At 42.4% G+C, this 21,238-nt stretch overlaps 1 protein-coding gene across 5 annotated transcripts in view; it reads right to left on the bottom strand.

The window, feature by feature from the left end:
• The window catches only part of ATP8A2 (ATPase phospholipid transporting 8A2), a 432,694-nt gene that overhangs the window by 138,711 nt on the left and 272,745 nt on the right, over positions 1 to 21,238 (bottom strand). For 4 of the 5 annotated variants that reach the window (XM_048492831.1, XM_048492829.1, XM_048492832.1 and 1 more), the window contains one exon: positions 731 to 805. The exons of the other annotated variant lie outside the window; for it this stretch is intronic. In XM_048492831.1, the coding sequence (XP_048348788.1) occupies positions 731 to 805 (75 nt within the window). The remainder of the gene's footprint in view (positions 1 to 730; positions 806 to 21,238) is intronic. 5 annotated transcript variants of the gene reach the window in all.

The following is a 21,238-nucleotide window of genomic DNA, read 5'->3' on the forward strand; positions in this document are numbered from 1 at the left end:
ACAGCCCAGGAACTTTATTGGTATTTAAAGGGTTACAGAAGTTATCACGAAATTCGGTGTTGGTGAACCTTTGGCACACCTGATAAACAGGGATTATTAATTTACATCCCAGCACGCCTGCCAGCGCTTTGGCCAATTGGCCATGCTGGAAGGAGCTGATGGGAATTGTAGTCCAAAACATCTGGAGTGCCAAAGGTTCGCCACCACGGACCTAGTTGGAGTGCTTTCCCTCTCTCTACCTCCTAATTTGGCTTGGGACCCATGGCTTTCCCATGACCCATTTTCCTGAGTCAAAAAGACTGAACTGACTCAAGTTATGAAGATCTCATACATTCATGTTATTAAGAGAAAAATGAGAATGCAGGCCTGTACAACTTGTGAACCAGCAAAACAAATGCAGACTTCCCAAAATATAGTGACCCATCAGAGGCTCTCAATAAACCTTTTTGCTTCTGCTGCCTGTCTGGTCCTGCAAAAGCTCAGAGATTGTCAAAGCACCTGGCCAGTGGGTGGGCTGACTTCAGCTTGGTAGATCTTTTGCTAATATTTTCAAGGCACTGCTCCAAATTAGTGCAAGACCTTTTTTAAAAAAGAAGAAAAAATAATGGTCCCCAAGTGTATTGTACCTCAAAATGTGTATACAGATGACCAAGTGAGATTAACCACATAGACATAAACAGCAATGAAACACCACCCTGTATGCTATTAAACTGAGACATAAGACACTTACCACATTGTATAAGCCGATGCACCATCGCTCAAATAAAATCTGCCCCGAAAATCCATTCACAAATGCAAACCAAAGCTGAAACGGAAAAAAAAGGGTGACACATCTTTAGATCAACATGACACACATATTTCTCTGCTTCAAAGTAGAGAACTGTGTGGAATGTGGTCCATCATCTGGAGACAGCTGCAAAGTAGGTGCTAAAAATAAGCATTCATAGTGCTGGACAGTTGTTTGATGGTTAAATATGGTGGCACCACTGAACTCGAAGGAACAATCTGTAGAATTTGCACCACTGTTCTAAAATAACACACCTCTTGTAAACCCACATGAAAATCCTTTCGTTGCTGGCAAATTCCAGCATATTCCTCAACACAAGACTCCTAGATATGTATAGATTTTTTCTGCATACCCGGTTACGCATGATTGTCTGGGAAGTCAATGCACAATCATTGCCATTAGCTTGGGTGGGGCTTTACATAAGAACATAAGAACTAGCCTGCTGGATCAGACCAGAGTCCATCTAGTCCAGCATTCTGCTACTCGCAGTGGCCCACCAGGTGCCTTTGGGAGCTCACATGCAGGATGTGAAAGCAATGGCCTTCTGCTGCTGCTGCTCCTGAGCACCTGGTCTGCTAAGGCATTTGCAATCTGAGATCAAGGAGGATCAAGATTGGTAGCCATAGATTGACTTCTCCTCTATAAATCTGTCCAAGCCCTTTTTAAAGCTATCCAGGTTAGTGGTCATCACCACCTCCTGTGGCAGCATATTCCAAACACCAATCACCGCGTTCATGCGAAGAAGTGTTTCACTTTATTAGTCCCAATTCTTCCCCCCCAGTATTTTCAATGAATGCCCTCTAGGTTCTAGTATTGTGAGAAAGAGAGAAAAATTTCTCTCTGTCAACATTTTCTACCCCATGCATAATTTTATAGACTTCAATCATATCCCCCCTCAGCCGTCTCAAACACTGCAGCCTCTCCTCATAAGGAAGGTGTTCCAATGCGCATTTCTGTGCATTTTTTGCAGTTGTGGAGTCAGTTTATTTTCTTTACCTGGCTTAATTTATGAAGATTTTCAAGGAAACGTGCTTTGGTCATTGGAGGCATCACAGTATCCACCTTTTTTAAGGACCCCAAGTATCAATATAATGCTATAGTGTTGTAATGATAGTATAAGCAGGTTCTCTGAATTCTCTGCTTCCTCTATCCCACTTCCCTTACAGAGATATAACGAAACAAGCATAGCTCCAAGAGGGAAGAAGCTTAGAGAGTCAGGTGTAATAAAACTGGCTGACCTCCAGATGTCATAGTTCCCAGCTCCCACATCATGATGAGAACCAGTAGTCCATAACTCTGGAGTAATGCTAAGCTATTTGACACCTGTGAGCTTGCCAGGAGTCTTCCTATAATAAAATAACAAACAAAGCTTGAAGATTCAAAGTACTCAAGCTTAAACAATCATTTATTAACGTTACAGCTTTACATTGATATTTTAAGGCTTTTTTTAAAAGTTGAAATCACTGACTTGGGGCAGAGAGGGAGTGGCTTAACGATAATTATAGTCCTGTAACTGAAAAGTGGGCTGGAAGTGGGTGGGACAAAGAAGATCAATAGAAACACTGAGTACTAAGGAAAAGGTGAGTCAGAATCAGCTTCTAGAAAAACACTGGTGTAAAAGTGGTCTCAAAAGAGCTGGAAAAAAAAACAAGGGGGAAAATGGAACTGAAGTGAAAACTAAAGGCACAAAATGCCCCATGACAAAAGGCAACACTTCCCCTATGCCTCCCCTCTACCCCCTGCCCTTATTCTTTCCATTATGTAAAATTTCAGTTTAAGCTCTTCAGAATATGGCTTTGTCTTCTGTAAAACACCATATACATCAAGGGAATGATAAACAATGAAAATGGCAATTTTTTTCAGTCCACCTTTATTTCTATCTCAAACTTTAAATTTATTGTTTACAAACACAGATAATGCTGTCTTTTAGACCTGACTTCACCCACCATTTGGCTGGAACCCTCTCCTCAGCATCAGTATTTACAGGCTGATTTATAACTCTTCAGCGTACTTTAGAGGTCTGATTCTTAGACCATACAGATTAATTCAATATTAAAACAACAAGCTCTGATGAAAATTTTATATTGTATCACTGGACCCATCCGTCAAATGTACAGAATGTTGGTGGAAGTTTGTTTCTGATTCTTCCAAACATCCTCCTTCCCTAGCCAAAAAATAATAATACTAGATCTGTCTTTGCTACATAAGCATTACTTGTAACGTTTTGCTGAGTTTGTTGGACTCCTTTTTATCAGCTGCAGGTGCTGCTGGGAATTCTATGGGTAAAATCAAAATCCTCTGAAACCGCATCCAACCTTAGAAAACTATATTTTATTAAAATAATCCTCTGTTGGATCATTAAATCAACTTGCTTCAAAGGAACTGCTGTTTACGTGGACCTGAACCAATGAAATTGTCAGGATTTAAAGTGGGGGAGTAGTAGCTGTTCTTTGAAAATACTATTTGGGATGAACAATGCTGAGTTTTCTACCCTTTCTGAAATGTCTAGCATCTATCCTTTCCCAGAAATGTCTAGCATCAAAACCACTCTTTATCCTTAGAACTATTCTGCGAGTGCAGTTCACAGGGAGAGTTGTGGAAGAGGTGTGAGGGCATGCCAATGCAGGTGCCCTGTATGTTAGTGCAAATTCATCAGTGGGAGGGGCACTAATGCCATCTTGATCCTCCTTGATCTGAGATTGCAAATGCCTTAGCAGACCAGGTGCTTAGGAGCAGCAGCAGCAGCAGCAGAAGGCCAATGCTTTCACATCCTGCACGTGAGCTCCCAAAGGCACCTGGTGGGCCACTGCGAGTAGCAGAGTGCTGGACTAGATGGACTTTGGTCTGATCCAGCAGGCTCTTTCTTATGTTCTTATGTTCTCATCCTCACACTAGAATACTTGTGTTACTTTCTTTTTCCATTTGGGACCAAGTTGCTACGGTTAGGACACAGTCTGCAAAAACAACGGGCCAGCGTGCTTTCCAGTTTTACACCAACTTCCCATCCACATATATAAAAATCACATTCTGTTTCTCTAACATCTTACAGAAGTCAAAGAACACAAAATACAACACCTCTAATAAAAGACTCATGCACACAGCAACGCACAAATTTTTTATTTCGAAACCAGTGTTGCCAGAATGAATGGCACAGTTTGCAAACCCCTGTTGTTTGTGCTGGAGATTAGGTTACTTTCTTGGGTTGGTAGAGGGGAAGACACACACACACACACACACACACACACACACACACACACACACACACGGTTCCTAGTTTTAACAAGAAATGCTAACTATCTTTAAAGCTGTGCGTGATGCCGGAGCCTGTCCATGGTTGACTCAGACTTGGTGAGTTGGTAGGAACGCTTGCCAAGTCTGGCTCCGCTTGCCAAGCTCCTGGGGATTGCAGGCCACAACTGTAGCACTGCTATGAGCAAATGGGACCAAAGTTATTAAGTGACTTCTCTGATTTTGGGAAATGAGCTTTCTTTGCTCCCATTAACTGTTGCCTGCCTGTCACACAAGCCAGAACCACTTATTTATAACACAGCCACAAAACATATTTATAGATACATCTGAGTTAATGTTCAAGGGCCTGATTCAAAAGCCAGGAAATTCAGGCTTAAGACTGAAAATCCAGGTTGACGCACTATCATTACCTCACTTTATTAGGGCTGATGTAGCAGAGATCTGAGAGTGACTGTAACATTCAAGGGAAACAGAGCATGTGAAAGCATGGAGGAGGCTGTCCACAGTTCCATATGGCGACAGCCTTTCTGTTTCCAAGTGGTGTTCCTTCACTGATCTTGTTTTAAAATGTGCTCTTGTGTTTTAGAAATGCTACTGTATTGCAGGCCGAGGCGGGATCCTGTTGGTCCAAGAAATATTTGTGAACCCTCCTTTTTGACCCAGTAAACATGCAACAAATTATTTTGTGGGTAAAATATTTGGCCATAGCCAGACATATTTGTTGGCAAGGAGTTATCAGGAAGCAAAATGGCGCAGCCGGGAGGGGGGGGGTGATCAGAACATCTGGGCAGCATGAGTGCTGTTCCCCAGAGCCAAGCAAATTCCTTGACGTGTCCCTTTTGGTTCCGCGTTCCTGCGGGCAGGCTCTGAGGCCGCCTGGCTGCCCTTACCAGAGCGAACTCAACTTGTGCTGGGGCTTGCCCATCCACAATGGTGGGCTCCGGTCGAGCTGCAGCCACGGCATATCAAAAATTCTCAAAGGCATTTCAGGAGAGCTAGACTAGCCATCAATCTAGATGGCTAGCCATTTTTTTCCAACTACCATTGTTGTAACCATACACTGCTGTTGATGAGGTATATCTGCTGTCTGATCCTTCAGTCTTCTCTCTAATCTTACTTCAGCTGCTTCTGGCTGTATCAACCAGCTTTCCCCACTCCTAATCTTTGCTAGATAGTCCCATGTTGTCACCTCTTGGATGCTAAGCCTCTTTAATACTTGGATAGAGACCACCAGCAGCAGGAAATGGCAAATCACCTCCGTTCAACTCGTGCCTTGAAACCCCTAGAGCAGTGGTTCTCAACCTTCCTAATGCCGCGACCCTTTAATACAGTTCCTCATGTTGTGGTGACCCCCAACCCTAACATTTATCCATTTTACAGATGGAGAACACTGATGCAGAGAGTCTTAGGCGACCCCCGTGAAAGGGTCATTCGACTCCCAAAGGGGTCCTGACCCCCAGGTTGAGAACCACTGCCCTAGAGGGTTGCCATAATTTGGTTGCAACTTGAGGGCATTTTCCACCACCAATCTCTTCTAACAACATCCCCTTTAATTACTCAGGAACAGGCATTTCTCTACAGCTCTGGGTAGCCGTCCTATACTGCATTAACTGTACACGTGTAAACAGAAAATGAGATTGTGTCCACTGGCCCTGACCCCAACATCTGCGCATTCAGCCAGTTTTCAGCAATGAGTCTCACGCAAAAAGAACAATGAAGAAAATGTCCCAAACACCTCAACTTTTACTGAGTACTGAGCATGTTCAGGAGGCAAAAAAACCCACTAGCAGTTAATTAATGGGGGCAGGGAGAGCAGAGAGATGTGAGGAAGTTTGGCTTGCTCCTGGAAGCTCACTGAATCATTGAGCAGGTGATTTTTAGATGGAATTTCAAAGTTGTCTCCCATTTATTCGCAGATGCCCAGCGTGTTCTTCAGTGTACACAGAATGTCTCTAATACCAGGGTGATACAGTGGTTAATAGCAGTGGACTTTGTAGCCCCTTTAAAAAAATGGATGGCATGCAAGGGAGAGGACGGAAGGGGAGGGGCCCTGGCATCTGGACATGGCCTACCCACCCTAGTGGAGGGAGGGGTAGGGAGGGAGGGGTGGCATGCAAGGGAGAGGGAGGAAGGGAGCCTGGCATCTGGATCTGCACTCCACCCTAGGAGGAGGGAGGGTAGGGAGGAGGGAGTGGCATGCAAAGGGAGGGGAGGGAGGGGCCTGGCATCTGGGACCTGGCTCCACCCTAGTGGGAGGGAGAGGGGCTGGGAGGGTGGCATGCTAGGAGGGAAGGGAGGGCCTCCCATCTGGGATTACGGCCCACCCACCCTAGTGGAGGGAGGGGAGGGGTAGCATGCAAGGGAGGGGAGGGAGTGGGTTTGATGCTCCACTCCTATGCAAGAAGACTGTTGGGTGCCCTTGGGCCAGTAACAGTTCCCTCAGAACTCTCTCAGCCCCACCCACCTTTACAGCTGCGTCTGTTGCCAGGTGCTGAATGGAAAGAGTGATTGGTAAGCTGTTTTGAGACTCCTTACAAGAGAAAAAAACCAACTCTGCCTCTTCACTTCAGAAAGGCTGACGAAGTAAACATCACGTCCTGATTTATAGCCTCATGTTTTTCTATGAGATCTTGAGATGTAGGCTCTAAAAAATTTGATTGATGGTTCATCAGGAGATACAGAAAATTTTAAGGGTTTCGGTAAGGTGTATTTCAGAATTGTACTTATTAGGCATTTGTAAAGATGTAAAGAATAGAAGCAATAGAACATTACTGCAATATTTAGCAACAGTGGCAAGGATTGTTCTTGCCCAAAATTGGAATACTGGTAAAATCCCTAAAATTTTGGATTGGCAGATAAAAGTTCTAGATTTAATTAAAGTGGCAAAACTTACAGGTTTTGAAGTTTTAGAAACTGAAGAACATTTTTTGGAACAATGGAAACAATGGTTTATATATCCTAGGTAAAAGATATAACCAGAAATACGTTATATTGGAGTTATTATAAGATAGTAATATTTTGAAGAAATATATGAATTTTTGAAGGAAAATCAGAAGATGAATAACAAAGCACACAGTTGGAAGCCTACCACTGTATGTTTTTCGTTATAGGTTGATGCTGTGATTGTTGTTTTTTTATGTAGTTGTTTTTGTTATGTGATTATTTATGTATTTTGTTAGTTATTGATGTGTTGTATACATATTTGTTTGTCAATAGAAAAAGCAAAAAAGAGAGATGTAGGCTCTTAGAAGAAAAAGAACTGCTTCATAGAGACCATCTATGAATCAATCGCTTTTGGGGGCGGGGGCGCTGATGTTCAAACCAAATCCAAATGGGTGACCTGGAAGTGAAAGGACTGTGGCCTCTTACACATTTTTCTGAGCCACCAGCTTTGCACACCTGCTGTAGAAGGTATTTTAAGTGGGAAAAAAGTCAGAAAAATGTTTTTGAAAATGGCCTCAATTGAACAAGATCTTGGGCAATTTTAATTACAATGTAAAGCTTTGCACATAATTATGATGGAACATTAAAATAGAACTTTAAAAAAGTGGGAACTAAGAATTTATTTAAGTGCTTTTAAGGTAGCGGGATAGAAAATCTTCTCTTCTACATGCGTATATTTATGATGGATTGATAATAGCTTAACAAAGTATAACACACACACCCCCACATACATACACTTTTGCCAAAGGGCACAAAAAACTGATGTCATTTGGGCATGAGCAATCACCAGGAGCACCAATTATAGCCACATTGCAAGCTTTACAGCACAGAGATGAGTTAACTTCTCAAAATAGTCTTTCCTTCCGCACTTATTTAGCATGCATGCGGCCATCCGGTGGTCAATGAGTGGGGCATCAATGCATTAGGCCATCCAAGGTCAACGAAGAGGAATATTCATACCATTGATTTTGATAAGAGGCAACAAGCTCACTGGAGACTGGGGAGGAGAGGATAGAAGGTGTGAGGAGAAAGTATGGGAAGTTTCCATGTGGAAACTTCATTGCTCCAGTGAATGCTTTTGCCTTTGTAACGGCAATGAGAGGACAATGGGGAATCCCTTTTGTGGGAATAGGCAAAACTAACTGGAAGATCCAGGGCAGAATTGATGGCACAAAATAACAGAACAGTGGGATGTTATGTGGTTTCCGGGCTGTATGACCATGTTCTAGTAGCATTTTCTCCTGACGTTTCGCTTAAATCTGTGGTTGGTCTCTTCAGAGGATCATCTTCAGATGTCAGGAGAAACTGCTACTAGAACACAGCCATATAGCCCGGAAACCACACAATGCTCCAGTGAGTCCGGACTGCATCCTCCATTAGTTGAAAGCAGCAGCCAACTACAACCTGAATGCAGGATGTATAATGATGCATCACAGTGCCACAAAACTGCTGTTTGACGTAAGGTGAGCAATACAGGCAGTGAGGCTTCTGCCACAAAAGCACACTGCTGAATAATTCAAGAGGACAGAGTGGATGACATATAAGTGGCAGCCTGTTAGACATCTTACTAGAGACTCAACAAAATCCAAGCTTGACACTTTGGGGAAAAGGCGGGCAATTTTTGTAGATTATGTAAATCTTACGTTTTGCTGATTTTTGCTACAGTTACCAGGCTGGAGGTGTGAATGAAAGATGTCATAGGAGGATCAGAGTGGTAAAGGACCTTGCACCTCCAGATAGTTATGGACTTCATATTCCCATCAGCCCCTTCCTAGCATGGTCAATCGAATAATCCTGGCAGGGGCTGGCCGATAGAATTGTAGTCTACTAACTTTATCTTGGAGTGCCATAAGGCTCTGCCACCACTGTCATAGAAGACTTTATGCAACTTGTTTTAAAATAACAACCATATGTATTTATTTAAATGTATGCATACTCAAAATTGCCATGCATGTAACACTAAGTAAAGGAAGTTGTTAAAGTTGCAGCTTTTGCGAGCTTTGTGTACAATAATTCGCTAAGAGTTACTCCTTTATCCAACATCTGTATTTAAACACAGAGATCAGATCAGTGATAAAGTCCAATTACAATGAAGAACACATCTAACTTATATCCATTTATTCTACATACTTAGAATTTAAACTGATTTAAACCTACCAACTTTTAGAGAGGTTGAAATTTCAGTGAGAAAGAAACAACTTTTTAAAAAAGTACCTGAGTTTAGCAGCACTATCGACTAGATTGTAAGACTCACACAAGCACCTGGAGCTCTACTGGTTTTTTTTCTCTTTATTGATCATCATGGGAATGACTGAATTCTAGGGAAAGGAAAGTTTTACATCATAGTGTGAAGAGGGATGGTGGTAGCTTATCCTCTGAGGGAAGCTGCTAGCTAATTTGCAGGCTTTTCTGACTTACTCGACTAGTCCTGGAGTTTGTCAGTTCTAATCTGGAATCTGCTGTGGTAGCTTTTGGAAAAATAACTTTAAGAGTCCCAGCATTTGAAGTATGCATTTGATGTGCATGAGGTTACTACGTGCCTACCTAGCTGAATGTAACCCCCTTTTCTCTGTAAGGCGCATGTTTACAGTAACTCAGAAGTCCAAGAGTTTAATTCAACATATTGAGGATGGTTTGCTATGATATGCAAAGACCTCTACACAGTGTGTTAGGGTGCCTGCACATGATTGGTCCAGGAACCAAACAGCCTGCCAACAAGCTTGAGGATCACCAAGAGAGAATGAGTGTAATGTATAAATTTGAGGGTTCAGCTGAGATCTGGGAGACCCAAGTCTGAATCTACGCCCCACCTTAGCATCCTGCAGGCTGGAACTTGGGCCAGTTACATCGCCAGGGCCTGACGTGCCACTTCACCAGGGTGGTAATTGTGGAGAATAAAAATGGAGAAAGAGGTGAACAATGCTAAAGGAATTGCTTTTGGATTAACGCGCATGGGAGAAAGGAAGAGGAAATGTAATAGCAGAAATAGAAATAAATAAAATGTTTGCAATATAGCAAGTACAAATTGGTAGAACCCTTGAAAGCCATTGATTTGAACTCAGCTAGTGAAATTTATGCCTAGATCAGGGGTAGGGAACCTGCGGCTCTCCAGATGTTCAGGAACTACAATTCCCATCAGCCCCTACCAGCATGGCCAATTGGCCATGCTGACAGAGGCTGATGGGAATTGTAGTTCCTGAACATCTGGAGAGCCGCAGGTTCCCTACCCCTGGCCTAGATCCTACGTCAATTAGCAATCTAGGAGACGAGTTTTGCTGCATGGCTGCTGCAGTTGTTTGGACAGTAGTTTTAAATTCACTGATGAGCTTCTCACTTTGCACCGTAACTCGCGTTGGAGCTCTTCCCAAATCTTACAGTATCACATGGTACTATGTACAAAGAACTGTGCAAAGCTGAACTCTTGGCATGAGGGAGTTACCGGTTTTTCTGGTTTCAGCCTCAAGGTGGCAAAAGGATGGTCTATTAAGAGCAGATAGTTAATATTAGACAAAACGCAAAACGTAAGAAACTTATAATTCTAGTTATGAGCAGTCAGAAGTTAAGTCTTATGGAACTCGGGGGTGGGGGTGTTACACCCCAATAAGTGTGTTTAGGCCAGTGATGGTGAACCTTTTCGAGACCAAGTGCCCAAATTGCAACCCAAAACCCACTTATTTATTGCAAAGTGCCAACATGGCAATTTAACCTGAATACTGAGGTTTTAGTTTAGGAAAAAAACGGTTGGCTCCAAGGCGTGCATTACTCGGGAGTAAGCTTGGTGGTAGTTGGTGGCTTTGCTTTGACGCAACCGTGCAACTCTTCCAATGGGTGAATCACGACCCTAGGATGGTTTACTCAGAAGCAAGCCCCATTGACAGCAACCGAGCTTACTCCCAGGTAAAGGATCATGCTTTAGTTCTTTGCATGAAATTCAGTGGGGTTTAACAGCGCTTAACAGGATTACCTGTACTGCTTCCCCAAAACTAGGTCTTAAGTTTAATGCTAATAATTGATCCCAGCGGCCCAGGCCAGCCTTAGGATGCTGGGAGGGCAAGCTGATTACTTATACGAGGCCCCACAGAGAGGGCTCTAAGTGCCACCTCTGGCACCCATGCCATAGGTTCGCCCCCACTGGTTTAGGCTAAAGGAACTGTCTGCAGATCTGTGTCTCTGCAATCAGACTATCTTTCCTTTCAACCAAAGCCATTTCATCTTCATGCCTGAGATAGCAGCCAGAATTAAATGAGCCTGAGGCTCATTCCGGACAGCATATTTATAATGTGTTGCAATCATTATAAATGAATATTTTCCCCCTAAATGGAAAACAAATTCATTTATAACGATTGCAACTCATGATAAATCTGCTGTGTGGAATCCACCTGATATTCACAGAGAGAGAGAGCGAGAGAGCGAGAGCGAGAGCGAGAGAGAGAGAGAGAGAGAGAGAGAGAGAGAGAGAGAGAGAAATCACCTAGTGAGTATACAAGGAACAGATAGGAGACACATGCTAACTCTCACCCTTTCACGACCTTCTTTCCCCTTACTCCTGCCAGCTCACATCTGGTGTTAGAGCAGAAACCCCCCCAGAAAAGTGGCTAAAGCAATTGCCTATGAAGGAATGATGTCAGGGAGATGTATTGGAGGTCCTGCTCTTGTGTGCTCATTTCACTGGTACAATGAGACACACACATCCCCACCGCCATGTGGACAGATGAGTGATAGTCAGATTTTGGCCCACAGCCTAGGAGAATAGAAATAATATAAGTACATACACCATGGAGTGCCAAAAAGACAAATAAGTAGGTTCTAGATCAGTTCCAACCTGGATTCTTCCTAAAAGCTAAAATGAGGCTATTGTACTTTGGTCATGTTAAAACAAGCCACGAGTTACTGGAAAAGATAATAATTCTAGGAAACGCTGCAGGCAGCAGGAAAAGAAGAAAACCCACCACGAGATGGACTAACTCAATCAAGGCAAAGCCTTCGTTTTGCAAGACTTGAGCGACTCTGTTAACAGTAGGGCATTTTGGAGCCATTCATTCATAGGGTCACATTAGGTTGGAAGTGATTTAATTGTACTTCACACACACACACACACACACACACACACACACACACACACACACACACACACACACACACACACACACACACAGAGTTTGTAGAAAGAGACATCACAGTGGGTTCCTCACCTAGCAGTGCCAAGCCATCTTCTACCCAGGAACACAATTTGTATGTCAAATATAAATTTTATTAATCCTTGGCCATTCCCCGTACAACATTTTGTGATCTATTTATATGTTAATCTTTTACCTCATTAAAAAAAAGCTGGACATACTTTTCACAGTTGCAGAGCTGTTAGAGGAACCGTGAAGTTGTCCTTGGGATGCTACAAATACTAGCCAATTAGTGCTTGTAAATTGAAAGCACTCCCTGCAAACTTGCAGAACATTATTTTTTTTAAGAGTTGGCAGCAGAGTGAGAAAGCTACATTTGTACTGAATGCAGTGGCAGCACTTCCAGAAAATGCCCCCCCTCTCCTCTAGAAGGGCTTTGTTTCTCTTCACCCTTTTGTGATCTAGTGTAGTTTCTTCCCAACGAACATCTTCCCTCTAGAAGAAGAGAAGAAGAGTTTGGATTTATATCCCCCCTTTCTCTCCTGCAGGAGACTCTGCTGCTGCCTCTGTGCTCCTCAGGAGTATAACATGTCTTTCACTATTAATAGCTGGAGCATGTTAATAAGAATCTGCAGTATCTGTTCAGTTCAAGTGGGCAATCATTCCAGACTCTGATTTTATGATACAATGTTCACCACTGTATAATTGACCAGCGTCTCATACAAAGAGAAGGCTAAGCTTTCATGTAGTCTGAAACAATCTGCTGGTCCTTTTAAAAACCAAGCTCCATTTAGAGCTATGAATTTCGGGTACGGTATCTTATTATTCAGGCTGGTTTCTCAAAATATTTTAGCGTAGCGGTTTAGTTTTGGGCAACATCCCAAATGCCGATTAGCTAGATTTCTGATAAAAAAGGCAGGAGCTGTTAGATAAGAGGGCCCCTATTATTAACAACGGAGTGGCACAGGAGTTTGTGGTGTGGGGCTTATGGAAATGACATGCACATGTATCATGAGGGAACTACTGGTATGGAACTCATAAGAGTCTCACTGTAACTGTTGTTCTAAACTCTTTTCAGATATGAATGGGTCTTGATGCAACTGAAGGGCAGTCATATCTCTAAAATCTACAACAAAGGGGATGAATAATAGCTGCCACCCTTTCAAGCTAACCCTTCCCCAGAAAACAGCGGTCATATCTTCAGCACTAACTGGAGACAGCAAGGGATATTTTGTGGTGGTTTTCCTGACCCATTGAGACCAATGTCTCGACTCCTGATTGGTTGTAGGTAAAGGAGCTGCCCCGTTTCCTCAGAAGACTGATTACTCAGAACATTTCAGCTGGTGAACAGTGAACATTAGAGAGTCCACATATGAAAATCTGTCATGCTGGAACAGGCTGAAAAAGATTTCCTAATATGCTGCTTCGAGGAGAATTGAAATAATCAAACAAAACAAATGACACATTGCAAAAGAAGTGTAAGGCATCTGCCAACTTTGCTGCACATTTTCAATGCTATGGAAAAGGTTCAATCTTTCATCAAGTTTCTCAGGTCACATAGGAAAAAAGGACGGAATATTAACTTTCTTTTATGTTTTAATATAAGAAACAAAATCCAGCATGTGCACATTACACGTGCTTATTAAATAACTTTGAATAATGATCTTTCTCTTATTCTAGGTAGGAGAAGTCACAGTCCAAGGGTAGAACATCATCTTTCCATGCAGAAAGTCCTAGGGTCAATACTGCTTTCTCCAGTTAAAAGGGTCAGATACTGGGTTATTTTATTTATTTTATTTTAACTGTTTTAATGCTACCTTTCCACTCAACCTAGGGCCCCTAGGACCAGGGGTAGAGCAAGGGGAAACTGCACCCGAGGCACCCGTCCTGCACCCCTGCTGCAGCACCCCCCACCCCTGCCCCGGAACACCCCACCATGCCTCCTACACGGCTCCATCTGGGGCATTACGCCCCCCCCCATCCCATGGGCACTATGCCACTGCCTAGGACAGTGAATAATTATATATACACTGAGGACAGGTGTCCTGTTTGTGAATCATGCATGGCGATAGGCTGGAAGTGAGTCGCTGCCACCACACCTAGCCTTTTATATAAAAGGATATATGTAAAATAAAAAAGCAAAAATGAAACAAAATGCATGACCAGATAAATAGGATGAAGCATCAATGATGAAATGACAGAAAACACAAAGTCTTCATCCGCTGATGAGGCACTGATAGAAACAGAAATATGAATTTGCTTGGGGCATTCCATGAACCCTTTCTTGGGTTGCCACCCATCTAGCTCTGGATAGTAGGGACACCTCTGAAGATGACCGCAGAGGTCAAGTAGAAGGTCCTTGAGGTACACTGGCCCAAGCTGTATAGAGCTTTGAACATCAATTCTAGCAGCTTGAATTGGGCCCAGAAAAAAACTGGAAGCCAGCGTAGATAGAACAAGGTTACGCAAAAATTTCTGTCTGAGACACTGAAAAGTTCTAACAGTAAGAAAAGGCAATATGGCCTCACTCAGGGCAAGGCAGCATCATAATAATCTGTCTAGCAGGAGATCATAAACAGAAAGTAGTCTTTGATCATCAGTAGGCTTTGCAAAAAGAGGCTTACTGCAGCGCTACTATCACTAATGTTGCAAAAAGAAAAACAAGCTAAAATCACTTCTAACTTATTGGCTTTTTCACCACTGCACATGTGAAAGAGTGACTGAGGGAAAATGTAACCAATATGAAACAGCTTACAATCAGGTGACTGGCCCACACTACCCCTAAGTCGTCAGGTCTTGGAAGTTAAGTAGGATTGGCTGGGGCTAATATGTGGATGTGAGACCACCAAGGAAGTCCAGCAATGCTATGCAAAGGCAAGCTAGGGCAAACCACCTCTGTTTATCTCTTACTTGATAACCATACACAGAATTGGAAAGAGTAATTGAAAACCATGCAGGGTCGCCATAGGTTGGCTGCAATTTGATGACACTTTCTACCACAGAACCATATTTATTTTTGGAGTCCAATACTAGTTAGCAAATAACGGCGACTTTCAGGAAATGAGAAAACTTGCTCGTTACAACCAGCAAGAAGCAAACAAGGAAGGGCCTAATCTATCTTAGGTTTGGCCCATCTTGCACAAATGCCTATTGTGACATGTGCGCCATACTATGGAGAAGAATAGTTGGATTTATATGCCATTTTTCTCTACCACAAGGAGTCTCAAAGTGGCTTACAACTCCTTTACTTTCCCCCAACAGACACCTTGTGAGGTAGCCGGGGCTGAAAGTATTCTGAGAAAACTGTGACTAGCCCACGGTCACCCAGCAGGCTTCATGTGTAGGAGCAGGGAAACAAATCCAGCTCACCAGATTAGAGTCTGCCCTGAAGTGAATCCTCTCACATGGGCCCCTGCTGTCTTCCTTCCAGTGGTGGCTCTTCATACCTACTGCTTCAGAAATACATGAAGCTTTTCTCCTACCAACAGCTATGCCACAATGACATTTATTTCCCTTCTGTGCTCCTCTTTTACCTTCTCCACCTGAAAAACATTCCAACGCATTTCTGGGAAAATACTCTTAATTTTTTTTTCTTTGTACATCCTGGCAATAGCTAAAAGGGTCTTGCAGCCCAAGCAACTCTTTTGCCAAAATACACAGAATGGTGGTAGCATATGAAATCGTTTCACCCGCCAAATATTCAGCAGAGTAATTTTGGCTATTAAAAATTATCTGTTTGAACTTCTTTTCTTTTTTTTGGGGGGGGGGGAATTATTAGTTTTCCTCCCACACTTGAAACATAAAAATCTCCAGCAGCGTGTAATTTGTCTTTGCAGTTTATTCTGAGAAGTTAGAAATCAGAAGATGTGCTAATAAGAAGACCCCAATCAATGCAAGTTTATTTGAATGTTCAGCTTGGGGTAGGTAGAAGACGCATGAAAGGGAAAGCTGCGGTCCTGGGGCTCCTCACTATTCCCTATATTATGTACCGAAAAGCTAGAAATCAGGGGGTACTGCTCAGAAAGGAGAAAAAGACTAGGTTACAATTGAGTCATGCCAGCCATTTCATGTGTTTTGTTTGATCAGTTCCTGGGGGAGACAGGAAGAAGAAATGCAGAGCTGCTCATTTTGGTGGCGTCCACATGGTTCCACCCTCAAACGCTTCCTTATACTGTATCAGACCACTGATCCACAAAGTTAACACTGTCTATTCAGACTGGCAGTGACTCTCCAAAGTCTCAGGTCCAGAGGCATAGCTCCAAGGGTGTGTGTGTGTGTGTGTGCGCGCATGCGTGATGCACCGGGCATGCACCTCTGTGGGGGTGTGGCGAGGGCGTTCTGGGGGCGTGGTGGGGGCATTCCAGGGTGGGGTGGGGGCGGAGGACGCACCAGTGCACCAGGCACTTTCCCCCCTTGCTACGCCTCTGCTCAGGTCGATGTATTTCATATTAGCTACTACCCGATCTTTTACTAGGGAAATATCAGGGATTGAAACAGTGAATTTCTGTATGCCAAGCAACCGCTCTGTCACTGAGCCACTTCCACTGCCCTTCCCATCCTCAGTTCCTGAAATGTGTGTGTGTGTGGGGGGGGGGGGAAAGCTAGGAACTCAATCGATACACAATCAATTAATTTGCTCTACAAAGACTGAAAACTTCAGCTTATGTTTTGGAGTGTAAGCAGACTGAGGCCCCTTCTGCATGCTTTCAGTCCACTTTCACAATTGTTTGCAAGTAGATTTTGCTATTCCGCACAGTAAAATTTAGCTGCCAAGTGGATTGAAAGTGGGTTGAAAGTGCCGTATTCTATATGTGCGGAAGGGGCCCTAGTGTTGAGAACAGGCATTGGACTTACTGAAACTCATGCCCTGACAGAAGCCCACTGTCAACTGAAGCCCTTGGAATTGCTTCTGGACAACAGATGTTCCACCTTCTTACCACTATTTCCCCCCTCCCCATCACCTGACAGGTCACTTTCCTGAACTTCCCCTTTCCTCCATGGATCAAAACTACCAACATAGCTGCTGCAGCCATTTCTACTCCACCTGCCAAACATCAACAGTTTTTTGCCCACTTATATCTCTTGAAGAGCCAGGAATAGTGCAGCTGTTACCTATGGTTTCCTGGCCTACAAGAAGAGGAATGAGGGATCCACAGGTGAGACAGACTGTGGGTGGTGGTTACTTCAAAAACTGCTAAGCGTTCCAGAACTTCATAAGAAGAAAAAGAGAAGAAGAGTTTGGATTTATACCATACCTTTTTCTCCTGTAAGGACACTCAAGGTGGCTTACAAGCCCCTTTCCCTTCCTCTCCCCACAACAGACACCTTGTGAGGTAGGTGGGGCTGAGAGAGTTCTGAAGAACTGTTGACTAGCCCAAGGTCACCCAGCAGGAATGTAGGAGTGCAGAAACACATCTGGTTGATAAGTCTCTCCCATTCAGGTGGAGGAATGGGGAATCAAACCCGATTCTCCAGATTAGAATCCACCTGCTCTTAACCACTACACCAGGGGTCTGCAACCTGCGGCTCTCCAGATGTTCATGGACTACAGATCCAATTGGCCATGCTGGCAGGAGTTGATGGGAATTGTAGTCCATGAACATCTGGAGAGCCATAGGTTGCAGACCCCTGCACTACACCATGCTGGTTAACATCAGAATGGAATAATAGAAGCAGTGGTTTTAATCTCAGAACATTTTCTAGGTGAATTTATACTATGTACGTTTATGCTATTATAATTTAAATCATTTTTTAAAAAGAAAATTTTCTTCTACCTCCAGGGTAGAAAACCAGCGAGCCTCAAGAAAGAAATATATCTCATAGTAAATGGCCAGCAGATTGCCTTAGGACGCAAGGTCGTGAAAATGCCCTCTGGTTTTCACAGCCTCTTACTAGTTTTTGTAGAAGCACATTAGTTGAAGTAATTGTTCACAATGGAAAATAGGAAGGACCTCTATCTGTGGAGAGTGGAGGTGACCACAAAGCTCTCCTGAGACATAAATAGATTATAACTTTGGTACAAATTCTCTCTCTCATAATTCATTCCTATGACAATAAAAAGGTTACTTGGTCCTAGGAAATAAGAAAAGTAGAACTATAGCACATGATTTTTTAAAAAAATGATGGCCAACTCCTGCTGTTAAAGATTTTACAAGCTGTCATCTTAAAACAGATGCAATATTTTAAACGAAGTCACAGTAGGTTTTTCATCTGTGGAGTATGCATGGCTTTTTCCTGCTCTTACAGTATGAATGACATACACAACACACAAACTGTATGCTGGTCATACCACTTCTAATATATGTTTGCCCTTTTTAAATTAGAAAAAGCACTGTTTGTACAAATGTGAAAAGGACCCATTTATACTCAGACTTCATCTGAGTATAAAAGAGGAACATTTAAAACACTTGTTAAACTGCTGTACGAATTAGCAGGAAGTGTTTTAATGATACACCATTCTATTAATCAATCAATATTGTCCTTAACAGCTTCTTCAAAGTGTTGATTTTAATGATTGTCTAATTTAGTTTGTAAATTAGCTTTTAAAAGAAAACTTTCTTTGCCTTATATTTATGACAAACTAAATACTAAAAATATTTCTGTATCCTGCATGCCATTAGAAGTTTGTTCTACATTTAGAAGTCTCAGGATAATTGGCAGTTGTTACGTGGTGAACGGAAGCGGTGCAGCAACAGTCTGCAAGTACCATGTTTATCAGTTTTCAAAGTACAAAGATGTTAAGTTAGCAAAATCTTTCAAACCATCTGTTTGAAATACATGATTGGGATTTTATATATTTCACACATTCTTTATAATGAAAACAATAATTTCTCTAAGAATTAATAAGTTATTAACACAGCAGTCTGAATAACCCTGACTATCATGAGCTTGGAACCAAAGCAGGATGGCCGAGTTTAACATATTTCTTGCAGATCCCTAGTCTCAGCATGTTTACTAAAAAAGGTATAACTTTCCCCATGATCTGTCTAAGGTGGTTATAATAATTAATAATACAGAGTAATTGCATTTTGATATAAAAATTGCGATGGATAACAGAGAACTCCTTAAATTCACATTCTGCAATGTAACAGGGGTACTGAAGATGGAAAATATTCCACATTTAGATATGGTTTCATATTTATTTGAAGATCGTTTTGAATTCGAGTTTGAATTCAGTGACTTGTGTATTTGTAGTACAGTGCACTGTTTTGTATTGTTCATCAGAGAAAGATTTAAAGGGTTCACTATTTAAAACATACTGGTTTAAAAATACTGGATTTGGGGTGGATGTGAAACTTTGGACATCTGCTTGAAATGTGCAGTTATGTTTTGGTTTTTTGCAAATATCTGTTGAAAGCTCAGAATGAATAAATTGAGGTGAAATATTACGTCTTTTTTACCTTTGGAAACTGTGTTATAGCAGCATAATCGTTTAGAGAATTTTCTTTGCACACTGGGATGGAAAATAACCCACCATGTATTGATTCTCAGGCTAAATATAAATGTTAACAGTACAATCTTAATCAAAGTTGTATCCTTCTGAGTCTATTAATGTCAATTCCCTCTACCTTCTTTCTGTGTTTTAAGGCTATATGAGCAGAATTACAGGAGGAAGAGGAGAAAGCAGTGAATAATTAATCCAAGCAATGGACAAAATCAGATAGATCATATAGGGAGTGATAAGCACAATACTGAACAAAAAATTTACCCTTCTGAAAACAAACTTTGATGGATAAAACTCTGCTTGGCATTACACTGTTAGATGCAAATTTAAAACAGAAAAACAATTTGTGTGTGGAAATCAAAGACCTTCTCCAGCATTACATTATAAGAAAAACTCAAAATGAAATCCCTGCTTATTTGGCAAGCAAATTTATTATTATTATTTATTATTAATATTGGGGTATGTGCTTGTTTAGGGGAGTATTCACAACTGTGCAACAATGGATACAGGAGTCAGGCAGACATTAATCAGGTGTGCATGTTTGGGGGAACAACTTCTGTTGAACTAATGGCTGAATATGCACCCCAAGCCCACTGTCAAGTTGAAAGACCAAGGCATGATATGACTGTCTGGAAAATAACTGTCATTTAAAGACAGGTAAAGATGAGACAAGGACAGAAGGCAGCATGGTATAGCCCAGTCTCATCAGATCTTGGAAGCGCAGATCGTGGAAGTCCCTGGCCCCTCCCAACCCCAAACATGGAGGCACTAAGAGGCACATCTGGGCTAAGGGGAATTGGTCCTGCTGGGACAAGGGACGAATGCTGACCGTCTATGTATCCACACCTGTCATATGTTAATGGGACATTTGTTCTGTTTCTGTGCGCTTAGTAATGTAGATAACTATGCTACCTTGCTTGGACTCCGGAAGGGAGGAGGGAGAAATGGAGGTCATGGGTGCACCCTGAAAGGAGACTATCGATATGGCCTTGGGATACTTGTCTTCAAAAACCAAGTCTTTCACACCTCGTTCTCATGTTCTATGGAAAGAAGGGAGGAGGGAGTGAGGAGGAATTAGAGAGGGATAAATATTACCATAAAAGCCAGGGTCAACAGAACTGGCTTTCTGAAGCAAGTATCTGTGCCAACTCAATCAAGACTTCTGATTCCATATCTAGAGTCTGCTTATTGATTGTTGGTCCAAGACCTAACACATGGATTTGCAGAGGAAGGCAATGGGAAATCACGTCTGCCTTGAAAGCCCCTTGCTAGCATTGCTGTAAGTTGGCTGCAACTTGTTGTCACTTATCTCCATAAAGAGGTGACTTGGGAAATTCAGATAGCAAAAATCTATCATAACAAAAGAATGGTTTTGTTTTTTCATCTGTCATGGCAGGCACAACTCATCGGAAAAGAAGTAAGAAGCCTCAAAACTGGCCATCAGTTTTAGGATGATAACGGGAGCTACAGTGCCATCATGTAAAGAATGGGAACATCCTGGCCCATGTAACCTCCTGGACATCCCCACTGTATGAAAGTTATGTCTCTCCCTAGCAGATGTAACTCTTCAGAAAATAACGTAAGCCATTTGAAAACTGGCCATCCAGTTCAGGATGGTGATGGGAGTTATAGTACAAAAAATCAAGTGAACTGAGAAACTTTGGTACAGGCTTTCTCCGCTACCCCCCCCCCCCCAAA

This window comes from Sphaerodactylus townsendi, linkage group LG04 (genome assembly GCF_021028975.2).
Source record: "Sphaerodactylus townsendi isolate TG3544 linkage group LG04, MPM_Stown_v2.3, whole genome shotgun sequence".
Classification (NCBI taxonomy): Eukaryota; Metazoa; Chordata; class Lepidosauria; order Squamata; family Sphaerodactylidae; genus Sphaerodactylus; species Sphaerodactylus townsendi.